Here is a 16,757-nt window from a genome sequence, read left to right as displayed (position 1 = left end):
TTTAATGTGCTTTACAAAATGACAATAGGCATGGGCATAGATTTGGTTTGTACACTGGGTGATTGAAATGGTGAATGAGCACATGTCTGAATATTCTTTAATGAATATTCTTGAATATTTATTGTTGTTGATTTCAACATTCAAGCGCAAGCAAGGAAAGATGTGAAAACATTTTCTTGCAATTGTATCAAATTACGTAGCTGCTCTTTGTAGTTCTGAGTACTAATAGTACTAATAGTTATTAAAACTTTTTATACATAGCAAGATGAATTGCTGTCAGGATATAAATGAATGTATTAAAAACTTAACTCACAAATTTGCTTAGAACTGCACTTAGTATCAGTTTTACAACCTGCTATGCTAATATAATGAGCTGTTTACTGTCCATTCATCTGTCTCCTCACACATGCCTGAAGGGATCAGACAGATACACATTGTCACTTTTCAGACATTTATTTGTAAAAACAATTGACATTGTTTATCATTTTCCTTCCACTTCACAATTATGTGCCAATTTGTATTGGTCTATCGCATAAAATCTTGTCATCAGGCAAACCAAATTTGGTTTGAATCTGATAAATCCCCTAAGAGGAGTATTTTGACAGTTTGGTACCTGTCAAAATGAACAAAATCCCAGCCTCCTTTTTTGGGTACTATTGAGAACCAGGGTTGACTAATGTATACAAACTTTTCTAGACCCTGATCAACATTTACAAAGTATGTGCTTAGTTTCATGAGTTTTTAGCACCTCAAAAATGGCAAAAGGGGTTAGAATTAATAATAACAAAAACAGCACACTAAGGCCATTCACACTCTTGGAGCTTGGGCCCAAATCCTACATTATATATTGATGCTCAAAATACCAACAAGTTTACCTTGAAGAAGCTGCCAGCACACAAAGCTTTTCAAGCCTCCTACGAATGTCTGGATCAGGCATTTCTTCAGACTGAAGGACTGGGAAAGGCATCTCTGGGGGACTCATGTACAGTACATCCACCTGTGGACTGGGTAACTCTATCTGAAGAAAAATAATTATGGTTTTAAATTATTTTTAACTGAATTGAAATTTAATTGAAGAATTTAAAATACCATAAAGGAAAATTACATATACCTGCAGTATAATTCTCTCCTCCACGTTCTTACTCTTTCCTACAGGTAAGGGGAAAGGAGGAGATGCCCAGATACTCAGCAGCTTTCTGCCTCTAGCAAACATCCTACAATATTCCAATGGCTGCATTTTAGTCATTAATTAAACATCCAACACTGGCACAGTGTTCAAACAAAAGGAAAAAAAGATGATAAAATGCTGATGAATATAGAAAGAAAGAACACATTGAATACTACATAAATAAAAAGAATATACAGTCTTGGGAAAACCAAAAGTACAGCCTCCTGAAATTTTACATTTTTATTTGCCAGGGCCTACAGAATTGTGTAGTACTCCCAAGCTTCTAAAAACAAACAAATAACTGTAGGTGACAACAAACACAAAAGATTTCAGTAAGTAATCATTGTTTCCAAAAAAGTGAACTAACCAATTGCTATGGTTCATTGGTGTTTGAGGGCATTCAATTAAGCACAGCATCTAAATGGGACTGAGGTCTGGACATTGACTTTTGCCATTTCAACACCCAGATATATTTTTCCTTTAGCTATTAAGATTACAATTTGCTGGTGTGCTTAGGATCATTGTCCTGTTGCGTGGCCTAATTTCAGCCCAGTTTAAGCTGCTGGAAGATGGCCTTGATGACAGTGTCCCAGGTGCTGTATCTGCTAAAGCCAAAAATCAGTTGGTATGAAGTGTTTGGCATCTACAAACAAAGCACTGGGCATAATGACCAATATTTTTTACCTCGGTAAAAAATGTTTACCGAGGTTTACCTCGGGTAGCAAATGTTACCTTTTTTTTTTTTTTTTTTTTTAAGAGAAAGGGCTTTTTCCATGCTATCCTTTCATGTGCGTACAGAGGCCTGTACATAAACATGATGTAGTTCTCTCTGTAGGTCAATTAATGCTGTCCTTTTTCTCTTGACCTATAGACAAACACCTGAGTATTCCAGAACACAAAGCCATCAAATGTTCTGCTTTAATAAAAGTAGTCAAACTTGGTAGTCAGAAAGAGGAAAATTGTTGGTTCGCATCTCATTGGAAAATCTGTGAGCAGGTCATTGTAGTGTATAGAGAGGCAGATTATCTAAGATAAATATGGCATACAACAAAGCAGGACAGCATACCCAACAGGAGTAAATGTCACTGCAAATGGACGCTGTCTGAAAGGGATGTCCGGGTACTAACCACAAAACCCCAACTGCCAAACTCACTACAAAACTAAATGTGCATCTTGACTCATCTTTCCACCAGTACTGTTCAGCTGGAGGGCCAATATTCATGGAGAAGCCCCACAGAAGATCACCACCTATACTGTTGCACACACACAGTGAAGCACAGGGTGCATCAGTGATGATTTGGGCTGCAATATCGTTACGCTTCGCTAGGCCACCTACTTGTACTAGATGGTTGGGTCCCTACCAAAGACTGCCAACTACTGTAGAGGACCATGTGCACCCAATGGTTCAAACATTGCCCCTGAAGGTGATGTAGTGCATCAGGATGATACTGAAAGTAATGTTAACCATCACCAGATCTTAATATTATTGAGCCTCTTTAAAGTGTTTTGGAACAGCAAGTTAGTAAATATTTTCCTCCACCAGCATTAAATAGTGACCTGGCCACTTTTCTGCAAAAAGAATGCCTAAAAATCCCTATGGCCAATGTTCAGGACTTCGGTCATTCCCAATGATCCAAAACCAGACGTTTCAGTTTCATTGTCCAACAGCTTTAATTAGTATTCCTTCCCACCTGGTTTTTGCAGTTGGTTTATTTTAGGAATAATGCCTTGAAATCTGTTGCCACCTTAGGTTATTTGTTTACAAATGTTGCTGAGGACCCATAACGCTAACCTTTTAGACATGTTACACACAATAAACAAGTATGAAAGATTCAAGCAGACTTGCTTCATGCCTTACCTCCTGAAGTCAAAGAGAGGCATGGAGACTTTGCCTAACAGTTCTGGCCCCTTGTGCTGTTTGTTGGAATCAGGAGAGTTGCTAGAATTCTGGTTGAGAACTCCATAGAGAGAAAGGCTCAAAACAGTCTCCAGAGGTAACAAGGCAACAGAGATGGGAAAGTTTATCCTAAACAATGAAAAGGCACCAAGCAGCATCAGTAGTATAATTCTATATGTTGCAACCCTGTAGTTAGAAAATGTTGCCAAAAATATATTTTTTAAAATAAATTCAGATCACTCACAACTCATCCCATTTGATGTAATAGAAGAAGCTCTTGTATAACCCAACTTTTTTGGACTTGACAGGCTTCAAAAGATTCTTGTCATTGTGCATAAGAGCGCACATCATGTAGTATTTTTCATAACTATAGGAACAATAAAAGCACAAATGACACTACTGAACACAAAAAGAAAACCGGAAAATACACCAAGCTACAATCTCAGAGTAAAATCATAAAATATAATGAACAAATGTTAATGCCTTCAATATAACAGTCATGTCATGACATGGTTAACACACAAATAAATGATGTTATAATCTATTTGTACATATGATACTGGTATGCAACACAGAGGATATAGAAACCATACACACCCCTGGTAAAATGGTAAGGTATACATTAACAACAAAGAAAATGGGGGAAGCAAAAGCTTCCAATAATCTGGCTGTTTAAGAGATAGATAGGGGATTGAGAGAGTACAAGTGTATGACCGTCTGTGCGTGCGTGTGTGTGTGTTCTGTGTGTGTGTGCATGCACACAACAGTGATGATACAGTTTAGATTTCAAAAAAAGCAAAATGTCTGAAGCCCTGCAGTTGGATGTAGAACAACTTTTAACACAGTCATTCAAATGTTACTGAATGGGAAAAGAACCAAATGTGAATTTGAAGTTAAATAAAAATCACCACAATAAATAAGTGTTGTTTATTTGTTTAATATAACAAATATACCTTTCTTTTCAAATATACTCAGAAGATAAAGAACCTGGAGCATGTTAAAGACATCTCTAAATCTTAATTTTGACTGCTGTATATATAACTACTAACTTACTTTAGCTGTTTGCACATACATTACTAGGACTAAAAAGAATAAAGGATATTATAAAAAATATATCAGCTAGCTAGAGAAAATTAGCTCAGTCAGCGTGACAATGATCTGACTACAGTTTATATTACCTAAATAGTTATGTTAATGTTATAACCTTAAACAGGACAATTAGCTAATCAGAACCTATAAACTTATAACCCATTTCTATTGATCAGGCTTTGACGCCATTGTTTGCAAATGGTCTACAGCATTCGCAACTGTCAGCTGGTGAATCTCTCAGCCATCCCCATATTGCCATTTCACCCCTTACATTAAATGAGGTTTCCCTCAAAAGAAAATAAATGGGTCTCTTTGGGTTATTAAAAGGGAATGCACAGGAGAATCAATTTATGTTGGATCTAGTGAAATACACATTGTCTCAGCATGTAGTGTTGCAGGAGGTCTCTTTTGAGACATCTCCCAAGTCAGGATCACATAAATTAGTATCACTGTTTATGTTCCAAATACAAATAAGCTGCTCAAAATGTTCTGGAGACAAATCTGTAGAGTGGTGCTTGAAAGTTCTTGAAGGACTCAAAACGTCACCAGATTTTCAGAAAAGTACTACTTTAAAAGTAGTACTTTGATGAAAGTCTGACGATGTTAGCTCCTATTTAAGAAGAAATGCAAAAAAAAATTTTCAATGAAATGCATATATATTCAATGATGCATTCATATACAGAAGCAGATATTGATGTACAGTCACAAACCTTGTAATATATAAATCATGTATCAAGTACATGTTCAGTGCAGTGTAAAATGGCATATAAAATTTCAGATCATAATGTGCTAGAGACTTATAACTCTCATGTGCTCATATCTAAACTAAAAGGTTACTTTCCCTGACACAGCTAAACTAGCAAGATATTTCGGAAGGCACACACCCCACAAGGGAATTAAACTCCAAACAACATTGCCTTACCATGTTTGCTCTGTATAATAGAATCCAGGTAATCAAGATACAATTAGGAATTTTTTTTTGGGGCTTCTTTTTATTTAAAAACTAGCATAAGTGGTTACAAAATGTACATTATGCATCTTGCAACCATCATAGTAACTAGAAATCAATTCTAATCAGACTAATTCATCATTCACTAGTTTCTTAATGAGAATGTTTCACTAGATACTTTCCCAAAATACTACATAAAAGTTTAAATTTAAATTCCATTTAAATTCCCATTCATTGAGCCGCTTTCTAGCGCATCGCTGCTGCCGCGATTTAAACTCCCTCCTCCAACCCCGACTCCACCTAGCTGGAACTCGTTGTTCGTTGTACCAGTTTATGTTATAAATCATGTATTGGTTTTTTCTTCTCTCTCTCCATTTATTTGTTTATTTATTTCTTTATTTTTCAAAACATGTAAGTGAGCATATTTAATACTATGCATGATTAATGGTTCTGTTATATGGGGGGGTCTATTTTATTTTTTAGTTGCTGCTCTCCCTGCTCTGTCCACGCATGCGCACAGCCGGGCGCGTGGATTTTTGCCCAGAACAGAACCATACCAACACTAACTGTATGCTAATAAATCCTCATTTGACAAAGTGGTCCTGACTGAAATGAACTTTTATTTTTTAAATGCATAGTATGCAATGCATACAACAATATTTTCTATCAAAAATAAACATTTAGATATTACCCATTGTTTCCCTGTCTGTACTTGTACTGTGAACAATGACAAAGTTGACTGAGAAGAATTAAGTACATTTACGTGCCATACATTCTGGGCTTTAAATGAACCCTTTTGTGAGATGCAAAAACAAAAAAAATTAATTACTTTCAAATTACTTTTTTAAAGTATCAAAACTAAGGCATACATTAAAATAAATAATAATAATAATAATAATAATAATAATAATAAGACAAAAAATACTGCCTTTAAGTCATGCAACTTAACTTTCAGAACTAAAAGATTCAAAATCTACAGCTCAGGCATAACATAAGTCTTTACTGTCTTCTTGGAATGCTTTGTGGTATTTAAGGGGCAAAAAACATAGACAGGAACTTGGAATGGAGTCCATGCATGGTTTCACACCGAGTGCTTTAAGCATATATATATTAAGCAGAATATAAAAGTCTCTCTCTCTCTCAACGTGTGTGTGCTTTAAAGGTCTTTAAAGGAGCATGTGATTGCAATGAAGAAAGGTAAACATAACATGCTCAGAACTGAGGCTTGCCATGCGCTTTGAAGCAATGTTTCCTTTGGTCATTTTTTGTCGTTTTCTCCTGTTTGTTTCTTCTCTTTGCTCATTGACATTGTTATCGCGCCCTTCCATTTTACAGCCCGCACTAGCACGCGCCCTCAAATCAAAAGACCCGCTATAACTCCTCGCGTCTCCTTCCGCTTTGACGTAAGCGCATTGTCACACACAAGAACGTGACGTGAGCTTTAAAATGAATTTAACAAGGCTTCGAGGCAGATTCCTAATAATTTTGTAATCAAGTTACTCGAATTACTCGAGGAATCGTTTCAGCCCTAATAAATATATATTTTATTTATTTAAAAATGAAGTTACTTAGCATGTGGGAACCCTGCAATAAATCCTGAAAAAAAGAAAGAAACGTTCCATACATTAGATATTATATATATATATATATATATATATATATATATATATATATATATATATATTTATTTATTTATTTATATTACACACACACATATGTACGTGTGTGTGTGTATATATATATATATTATATATATATAAATATAAAAATTCTAATGCAAGTTTTACATACAGTATAACAAGGTATTTTACTGCTTACAATGATTTGTGCCCTACTAAATGACCTCGCTCAGAGTGAGAGCAGTTGAAATAAATTAGCTGTGGAAATAACATAACAGGATACATTGATGACCAGATGGATCTTCACTTTTCAGTAATTTGTAAGCGTAACCAAAGGTTCTGATGTGTTAAATGGAGGGCTTTATAAAATAAAGATTTCTACAGTAACAAATTATTCAGATGTGTGCGCTAGTACTAAAATAAAACCTATATTCAAAGACAATGAGAATTTTATTTTTGAATACGATGCAACAGATGTTGCAAAACAGTCAGTTAATATGAAAATAAAATTAAACCGATATTGAACTGAACATCTCTTACCTGCTAGCCCATGAAGCAGAAATTCCATGTATCGCAAAAAGCATAAAGTGTACATGCTCAGTGATGCTGGATGCCTCTCTGCTGTCTCTTTGATTTTCTGGATGTTTTTGGTCGGCATGAACAGGGAAGTCCAGGCAGAATGAACACAGGTAGAGTTTCACCAAATCATACACTGCACTTGTAAGGGCACTCAGTTGTTCCTCCACTGCACTTGCATAACCTAAAAACAGTGATATGCAAATATCACTTTACAGTATATAGCAAAATTTGTCCATCCTAGTTTTCTGTTCCCATACTTGTCCATTATTTCGAAAATGCAATTTAAGGGTGTTCCCTAAGCTTGTGTGGAGGCAGTAAACAGTGTTTAATGATTCGGAGACAAGCCCATATGATCCCAATAAAGCCTCAGATATATATCATTTGAAATGGTTTACACTGACTAAAACTGTAATGGTAAGGCAACAGCATACAAACACATCCTATACATTTGTGTACTAACAACTTTGTGGCACCAGTTTGGAAAAAACCCAGATATGTGTATGATAGCCATGTGTCCATATGTTCACCATAAAGAATATGAAGAAAAAATATAAACTAGCAGCATATAATTAAAACTATAAAACAGAAAAGCAGCAGCTTAAATCTCCAAAACAGTCTATAATAATTCATGTGCATACTGCTGCATTTATGGATCAGAGCAAAGCCATGTAGGTCTTTGTGTTTTGGGCATTGACAATATCTCAACTTATCAGCTCCCACTGATATGGCCTGGGTCAAAACCCTCTATTCCCCTTACATCATAATTTGACTGGTAAAAATCTATTTTAACATACTACTTAATAAAAAAAAACAGAAAAAAAAAATTGTATGAAATTCTGTATGGAAAACACTATGAACTAAAAAAAAAATATATATATATATATATAGTATTTTATCATTTTGACCCATTAATCAATCCTGTTTCATGAAACAGGTTTCATGTTTTATGAAACTTCTTGCCACACTATAAAGGACATTAATTCAATGGCATTGCACTTACCGTTAGTTGAAAATGCTGATCTGGCATCACCCTGTTAAGAACAGTCTGCCATCAATAAACTGTTTTAGTTGTGCATCTTAATTTTGTGTAAATACCTTTTACAAAATAAATCAATATTAGATTCTCTGACCTCTGATGAGCAGGTTTTAGGAAGGTTGACTGCATGTCTCAGTTTTTGCACAGCTTTAGTTATGGCTGGTGTTTCCACCTCGTTGAGCAAATAACACAGAGTTTTAACCACCTGGATTACTCGAGTTACTTTGTACTCAGTGCTCTAATGAGACACAGAAATTAAAAGTCTGTCAAAATTCATCCTCTTATTTTGATTTAATATGACTTTCTGTCTTGTCTTGAACCTCTTTCTGAAGGCAGATGTTGACTTGTTTGTGATATTCCTCTAAATGTTCAGCAAGGCTCTCTCTAAGAAAAGAGACATGAGCAAGATGAGCCAAATTCAAAAATGTTTCCTGATTGATCTAGCCTTTATCAGAGTTAGAAAGAGAGATATTCCTACCTTGTGATCATTTTCTTAAAAGGCATCTCAATATCGCCTAGGTATTTCTCCAAGTCGATAGGTGAAGAGTCATCATCTTCCTGCTGGCACACATGCCCAGAGTAAATTTACATTTTTTTGCATTAAATGTCTAAGATCACTAACTCAAGGAAGCCAAAACTGTGGTTTAATAATGAAGGCAGTTGGTTACTTATTTAAAAATTCAGTGGATGAGTTTGGACACAGGTGATTTCTTAAACACCTGTAGCAAAGATCTCAGAACATTTCTTATTATTATACTGCAGTTTTTTTATTGCACAACATTTTGTTGTACAATCTGTTACTGTTTAAACAATTTAAAAATGTATTGTGTAGTTGTAGAACCTGGTGTGTAACAGTGCAGATGAAAACTTGAGAAACAAGAGAATTTTAGCACCCTGGGCTTCCATTTATTCACACTGTGTGTCTGTGTGTGCTTTAACTGATAGTTCAACATCCGTTTGAATATGACAAGATAAATTCATATTCAAACTAATTTATAATAAAGATTAATATGCAGACTAAGCACATTAGATAGCTTTGAATTTTGTTATTTAGCCTCTGACCCAGAAGCGGGTGCCCTAAATATTTTGAATGTCTTCTTGACCCATCGGGTAAGTAAGATGATTATACAAAAAGGGAAGATAACTGCAAGCAGTGGAGCTGCCTTGAGCAGGCACTTATGACCCCAGGTCATCTAAGTGGCAGTAATGTTCTCATTTACTTGTAAAATTGTAAATGAAAAAAATTTAATAATAAAAAAAGAGAGCACTGCACAAGTTAATGGACTTTAAGCCCTTTTATTTTATTATTTATTTTATTGTTGTTGTTTGATATTTGAATACATTCAAACTAATTACATGACATCTGAAATACTTTGAAATTTAATTTTTCCAAACACAGTGACAGCTCAAGTGTGAACTGCTCCACCAGCTATATTGATTGCTGGTTATGGGAGTCACTGAAAGCACAAAGCAACATAAATAAGTAAATTGGCAGTAATAAGACGTGCATAATGGTATCTGCCACTTTAACCTGCCTCCCTCTCTGTCCACAGCTGTTGATCAAACCATTTCCCTGCTGCCACATGCCCCCTCACTGTCTGCCACAGACCATCAGGCCTGCAGCTGTCTCAGCCTCCCCTGGTGGAGAGGTAATCTGCCATGCACAGTCTGTATTCACTTACAAAAAACTGAAGTGCCAGATACCAACATGTGATCTGTGAATTGTTGTCCTTAATGCAGTAGAGCCACTGGAGCAGGCTGTGATCAGAACAAAGTAAAGTGGTGTCCCAGTTTGTAGCACCTGTCAGTCAGTGGGTTCGGAAAATCACACAGACGAGTACCTCTGCAACACTGCATGCACAGATGCATTGCTTCAAAGTATCATGTTGCTTAATCCACAATGGCCAACACAAAGCAATATCTTTGCATAAACCTTTCTAATGACATGACAAGGTCCATGCACATTCTTTCAAAGGAGACCTTAATTAATGGTAATGGATAGGGTCACTGGTACAGGGTAAGATTGTAGGATTCACCCTTCAGATTCAGCATTCACAGAGATGTTCACAGGTGATGTGCAGATATGGCCAATAAAAAGACATCATAGCATGACTGAGTGCTTTATCCTAGGACTCCTTTAGAAATCCTTTAGGATTATAATGTACTTCCAGCAATAACATTTCTCTATGGCTCTTTGAGACAAACAAATGGAAAGTCTACACCATTGTTTGAGTGTCCTACATCATTCAATAGAACATTTCATAACTAAAGTAGGTGAGGGCAAGAACACACCTGTCAGAGCTTTGCCCCATATCTGGTGAACATGGAATTTTCCCTTTACGAAGAGAGAGAGATTAGAAGTGGGAGACATTAGAGAGACAGGAGAGGAAAAGTGCAGTGGGAACAGGGACCAGAAATGTCAGTTTGAGGGACCTAGCACCTCAGTTAAAAAAAAGCTAGTTCTAGGAGATAAGAGGGGAGAGATGCCAAAAAGGTAGGGTGACCAGGGACTGCCAACAAGTGATTCTCCACCAGCTGTACAGCCTTGTCCAGGGATGTGAGCAGTGGCACTGGACCCACACCACCATTCCAGACAGAAGTCAAGCAATGAATTGAACAAGGGACGCTGTGGCAAAGAAGTTTATCAGAAATATATAAACAAGGTAACGTAATTATAAATGTAAAATTTACCCCTAATGGGCAAGCAAGAGGCAATAGTTGCAAGAAAAATCTCCCAGAGGTGATAATAGGAAGTAACCTTAAGAGTAACCAGACTTGAAAGGGTTTTCATCCTCATCTGGGTGGAAAATTTCTCTAGTAATACCAGCTCCATAATCCATTCCATGGTATGCACCTCTATTAACCACCATTGAGAAGTGTCCCACATGCTGCTGCATGTTGGTGAAAGGGGCGGGTGACTTTGTGGAGCTGCAGCAAGTGTGTGCATCAAGTGTCTAGCAAATGTACTGCAGAACAGTCCATTTGATGTTGGAATACTCTAGCTGTGTCCATGGTGGCAGCTTCTGGCTGGCAAGCTGGGCTACAAAATTTTTCAATGCATCACTGTTTTCCTGGTTTACCAGCTTTGCGGTCAGATTCATTGGTCCATCATGGGCCGACTGCTTGGAGTGTACAAAATACTTTTGATATTTTTGTGAGGGGAGCATGGTGCATGTCAAATTTGGTGTTGAATTAAACACAAAAAAATTAATTGTGTAGAAAAAGTAGGAATTAATTTATTTATTTTAATTAATAAAATCCAATATGGTCAACAGGAAAATTCTTGAAATACAGATGCTGGTGTGTGGACTTCAGCATATTCAGTATACTGCAATAATATTTTCTGGGTCTAACAAAAAAGCTGACCCCTGCTTTGATAATCTATGATGGCAGCATGGCAGTAGCATGCATTAGCAACTCAATCCAGATCCAAAATGGTGCTAATCTTGCTTTTAGCTCGACTTTTTCTCTGGCATCCATGTACTGTGAAAAGTGCTCATGCATAAGACCTCCAAATACAAATACTGCACAAAACCCATGCAAAAGCCATCCTACATGATGTACTGCTGGAGAAGCTACACGAGGCCTCCACTCCTCAGCATTGATTAATGTTGGTGGCTGTTAGAGAAGCAGTGCATGAAAAACCAAAAGTGCAGCAAGAGGGAGAGAATCCCTGCTACGGTCAAAATAAAGCCTAGCTGGCCAGCTCTACCATCCATCCAAATTTCCTACATTTCCCCCTAGACAATAAGTTGAACTATATCCAACTCCAGTGGACCACATTGTGAGTTTAGAGACTGCTGTTTCTTGGACCACATTGTGAGTTTAGAGACTGATGTTTTCATGGTGACATGGCTCAACATCCGAGTTCCGGACATCACCATTTAGCTATACTGGCTCAAGAAATGCATCTCTGTGTGGTAAGGCTTGTGGTGGTGGCTTAGATGTATACATCAACACAAAATGATGCAAGAACTGCACAGAAAGTGCAGTATAAGGCACAAAGTTTTGGCAACGAGGAAGACTACCCCTTCTCCCAACAATCAGGTACTCTCAGCTGGTGTGAGGAAAAACTCTTCATTACCCCAATGCTGGACCAGACAACATTCCAGGCTGAGTGCTCAGGAAATGTTATGCTCCAGATAGCAGATGTCTTCACTGACATCAACATATCCAACATGCCTCAAGACCACTACCACTGTCCCAGTTCCTTCAACGTCATGCCTGCACATTCACACCCACTGTCATGAAGTGCACTGAGAAACTTGTCAAGGGGCATATCAAACCAGGCTGTGACCCTCTTTCCACCTCATGCAGTTTGCATATAGTCCAAATCACTTTACAGAAAATGCCACTGCCACAACTGGACACACATGTACAAATGCAGTTCATAGGCATCAGTTCAGTATTCAACACAAAGATCCCTTAGCACCTGATAGAAAAGCGTAGTCTACTGAGTCCCGAATATTCCCCAGTGCAACTAGATCCTTGCCTTCCTGACTGGGAACCACATTCAGTGCAGATCAGGAACAGCATCTCAAACACCACCACACTGAGCAATGGAGCCCCTCAAGGGCTGTGTGCTCAGTCCACTGCTGTTTACTTTGCTGCACAGCAATGCACCACTCGAACCACACCAAGTTTGCAGATTGCACAACAATGGTGGGTCTCGTCAACAAGTCAAGAAGCTTTTATTGTTATTTCAACCATATATAGCTGACGCAGTCCACAGTGAAATTAAACAGCATTTATCTGGGACTATGGTGCTACATAGAACAAAGTTACGTAAAACCACACAGAGCTAAGGACTTAAAATAAGTTGTCCTAGCCACATAAAGTGCAACATGTGCAACCTAATGCAAACATTGCAAGGCAAAAGACAGTGCAAACAGACAACACAAAAAACAGTACAACTACACAAAATAGCACTGACCAGTGTGCACACTGTATATTATAAAGTACATTGTGCAACTAGAGCAATTGTAAACATATTTAATAGCAGCAGTTTGATGAGGTATTGAAAATGTGGTATGCTAAACAGCAATGTAGAGTGCAAAAACAGTAAATGAGTGTGAGATTAGTGTAGTTCAGAGTGTTGCGTGTGTGTGTGTATGGTGGTAGGTTTCAGTTCAGTTTGTTAAGAAGCCTAATGGCTTAAGGGAAGAATCTATTGCACAGTCTGGTTGTGAGGGCCTTGTGTGTGAGGGGTGTGTGGGGTGTGTGGGGTTATCCACAAAGCAGCTAGCTTTGCAGACGTACATGTAACGAATGTCCTTCTATGATCTTCTCAGCTGTCCTCACTATATGCTACAGGGTCCTGTGATCTGAGACAGTGCAGTTCCCAAACAAGGAAGTGATGCAGCTGCTCAAGATACCCTCAATGGTATACTATAAAATGTGTTCAGGATAGGGGAGGGAGATGTGCTTTTCTCAGACTTTGAAGAAAGTAAAGGGGCTACTGGGCATTCTTGGTGTTGGTGTTGAGTGACTAGGTGAAGTTCTCCAGCAGATGAAAAAGTTTGGTGCTTTTTCCGATCTTTATGGAGGATCCGTTGAGGTTCGGTGGAGAATGGTGACTCTCCATGGTGCTCTCCTGAAGTCAACATCGGTCACTTTAGTTGTCAAAGTTTAGATACAGGTTGTTGGCTCTACACCAGGCTGTTAGCGGTTTCACCTCCTCACTGTATGCTGACTCATCGGTAAGAACGACAAGACCCACTATGGTCATGTCATTAGTGAACTTGATTTGGTTCAAGCTGTGCATTACTACATGGTCATGAGTCAGCAGAGTGCAGAGTGGACTGAGCACACAGCCTTGAGGGGCCCCAGTGCTCAGTGTGGTAGTGCTGGAGATACTTCATGGAGTTCATTGAGGTGGGACACTGCAAATCTCTTTAGCATGCTGGTTGTCTTGAGGCATGTAAAAACAATGGCACAACTCAGAAAAAAAGTTGAAGATGTCCGAGAAGACATCCACTAGCTATTCTACAAGCCAATAACCTGCCTATGAATATGAACAAAAGAAAAAAAAAAAAAATAAAATATATAAAATAAAAAAAATTATATATATATATATATATATATATATATATATATATATACACAGGGTTAGGGTTAGAAAAATGATGGCTCATCCATGGAGATGATCAAGAGTACCAAATGTACTGATATTGAACTCAATCAGAAATAAAGCCCAGAGTCTCTACTTTCCCACCTCCCATATTGACTTCATTTTGCAGAGGCATATTTGAGAGAATCCTGAGCAGCTGAATCACAGTTTGGGCAGCTGCATGGTCTCAGACCACAAGACCCTGCAACAAACAGCGAGGACAGCTGAGATCATCTGCATCTCTCTTCCCTACATCACGGACATTTTACACACTTACTGCATCTGTAAAGCCAATGGCATTGTGGACGACCACACACACCCCTCACACTCTCTCACCATCCTGGTTAGAGTCTGATTTGTATCACTATTTAATAGATGATAAGAAAAGCAATGCTGGTCAACAGGACATTAATACTGGTGTCTACTCACTCAAAGCCTAATAGTCAGAACAAAGATGCAACAATTTGAGCGCGATCTTACCGTTCGGGCAAGGTCTCTCTTCATGGTACTATGTGTGAGGAGTTGCAGCTTTATCTCAGTCTCCCATTTTCTGCAGTTCTGCACATACTCCTGGCTGCCTAGGCTGTGTTTACTATAGAATAAATTACAAAAATAAATAAATAATTTTTTTTTTTTAAAAAAGCGCATTAGGCTTAGGCAAGTGGCAAAATGCAGCAATTAATCAATAATGTCAAAATAAATTAATAGTTTGTTAATTGTAAAGTAATTAGAGTAATAGAGTTTGCATTTCAATTTTTGTATACAATGTGTTACATTCTTATTAGATAAGATAAATACAGTTTGCAATATACAGTGCTGAAAAGTTTACATACCCTGAAAGAAATTATTAAACATTGCATTTATTTGAAAAATTTTTTCTTTAAGAATAGTGGTTACATATCCTTGAATGTTCGGCCACATTATAAACACACAGGTTGACAGAGGTTTAATTGGCTATTAAAGGAAAGTTTCCACACCTGTGACTCTAATTGTAATTAGTGCCTGTGTGAAAATAGGTAATGAGTTTCTCAGCTCATGAGGTGATGCACTGACTTGGCTGGATACTGCACCATGGGGAAAACAAAATAACTGCCAATGAACCTGTATAATAAGGTAGTTGAACTAAAAAACAAACAAAAAAGGATAAAATCTCTCTCAACACTTGAAAATGCCAGTCAGTAATGTTGGAAAATAAGCCATGGTGAGGTAGACCAAGAAAGATTTCATCCACTACTGCCAGAAGAATTATTCAGGACACTATCAACTTGTGAACTAAAAATACAAGCTGCTCTGAAGAAAAAAAAAAAGTGTTGTCTCAAGGAGCACGATAAGGAGATACTACACAACACAATGACCTGCATGGTTGAGTTGCCAGGAGAAAGCCATTGCTGCACTCATGCAACAAAAAGATCCAGTATTCCAGACAGCACCTAGACAAGCCTCACAGCTTTTGGAACAGACGTTTGGAGTGATGAGACCAAATTTTTGAAGTCTAGAGTTATAAGCTATAGATGTTCTCATGGTTGAGGGCCCAAATGGCCTGGGAGAAGAATCCCCTCATAATTCGCTGAGTGTTTGAACATCAAACTTGCGGTCAAGGAAGCACTTCTGCTCCATGGAGGCAAAGGTGAAAATTCTTTTCTTGGTGCTGTTTGTAGTCTCATTAACATCTGAAAAGTTTACTTCCAAATAACTTGTTTGCCCACCACATTTAAAGCACATAAATTCACTACAGCTTAAATGTTTAAGGCAACTAAGAACAACAGAAGCAAACAATTCTGAAATTAGCAAGTTATATGGGTAAAATCAACTCCAATAACCTTATTTTTTGGTGAACATTTTTTGGTGATGTATTAAGTTATGTATGAAGTTGATAAACACATGTGAATGGTTCTCAAGTTCATGTCCTGTTTTTGTTGTTCTGCACCTGGGATCTAACAGATATACATTTAAAGCTTTTTAAATACATTTAAAACAGTGAGGAAGAAACTGCCTTGTGGCATTTTATATTATGTACCATGCTCATCCATCACAATGAACCATGTTTACCCATGAAGCTTGCCCAGCTGTCACCTGAGTGAGACAGTGAGCAAATTAGTGAGTGGGCAGATGAAGCTGTGGTCTGTGTATCATTTTTCATGATGAAGCCACATGAATGTAGTGTCCCTGTGAAATGAATTACAGGTGATGTGTGTGTTGACTTGGATCCAAGTTTAGAATCAATTAGTATGTGCATATACAATCATTAGGGGGAAAAAAGTCAAACGCCACCCTTCATTTCTATGCTTTATTCATCAAGGCCTTAAAACAA

The 16,757-nt window shown here is 37.6% G+C and overlaps 1 protein-coding gene across 6 annotated transcripts in view; it reads right to left on the bottom strand.

Moving 5' to 3' along the window:
- Positions 1–16,757, bottom strand: part of pik3c2a (phosphatidylinositol-4-phosphate 3-kinase, catalytic subunit type 2 alpha) — a 72,541-nt gene that overhangs the window by 38,985 nt on the left and 16,799 nt on the right. For 5 of the 6 annotated variants that reach the window (XR_009649009.1, XR_009649010.1, XM_060877690.1 and 2 more), the window contains exons 6-15: positions 14,927–15,038; positions 8,816–8,898; positions 8,658–8,721; positions 8,432–8,575; positions 8,302–8,332; positions 7,263–7,482; positions 3,310–3,432; positions 3,027–3,194; positions 1,112–1,214; positions 876–1,018 (exon numbers count right to left, since the gene is read on the bottom strand). Coding sequence is in view for 4 of the 6 variants with exons in the window: in XM_060877690.1 (XP_060733673.1) it covers positions 876–1,018; positions 1,112–1,214; positions 3,027–3,194; positions 3,310–3,432; positions 7,263–7,482; positions 8,302–8,332; positions 8,432–8,575; positions 8,658–8,721; positions 8,816–8,898; positions 14,927–15,038 (1,191 nt within the window). In the remaining 2 variants the exon portion in view is untranslated. The remainder of the gene's footprint in view (positions 1–875; positions 1,019–1,111; positions 1,215–3,026; positions 3,195–3,309; positions 3,433–7,262; positions 7,483–8,301; positions 8,333–8,431; positions 8,576–8,657; positions 8,722–8,815; positions 8,899–14,926; positions 15,039–16,757) is intronic. The other variant, XM_060877693.1, reaches the window with a different exon arrangement.

This window comes from Tachysurus vachellii, chromosome 9 (genome assembly GCF_030014155.1).
Source record: "Tachysurus vachellii isolate PV-2020 chromosome 9, HZAU_Pvac_v1, whole genome shotgun sequence".
NCBI classification, from domain to species: domain Eukaryota; kingdom Metazoa; phylum Chordata; class Actinopteri; order Siluriformes; family Bagridae; genus Tachysurus; species Tachysurus vachellii.
The sequence above is the reverse complement of the archived record's forward strand: the minus strand, read 5'-3'. Positions and strand labels throughout refer to the sequence as shown.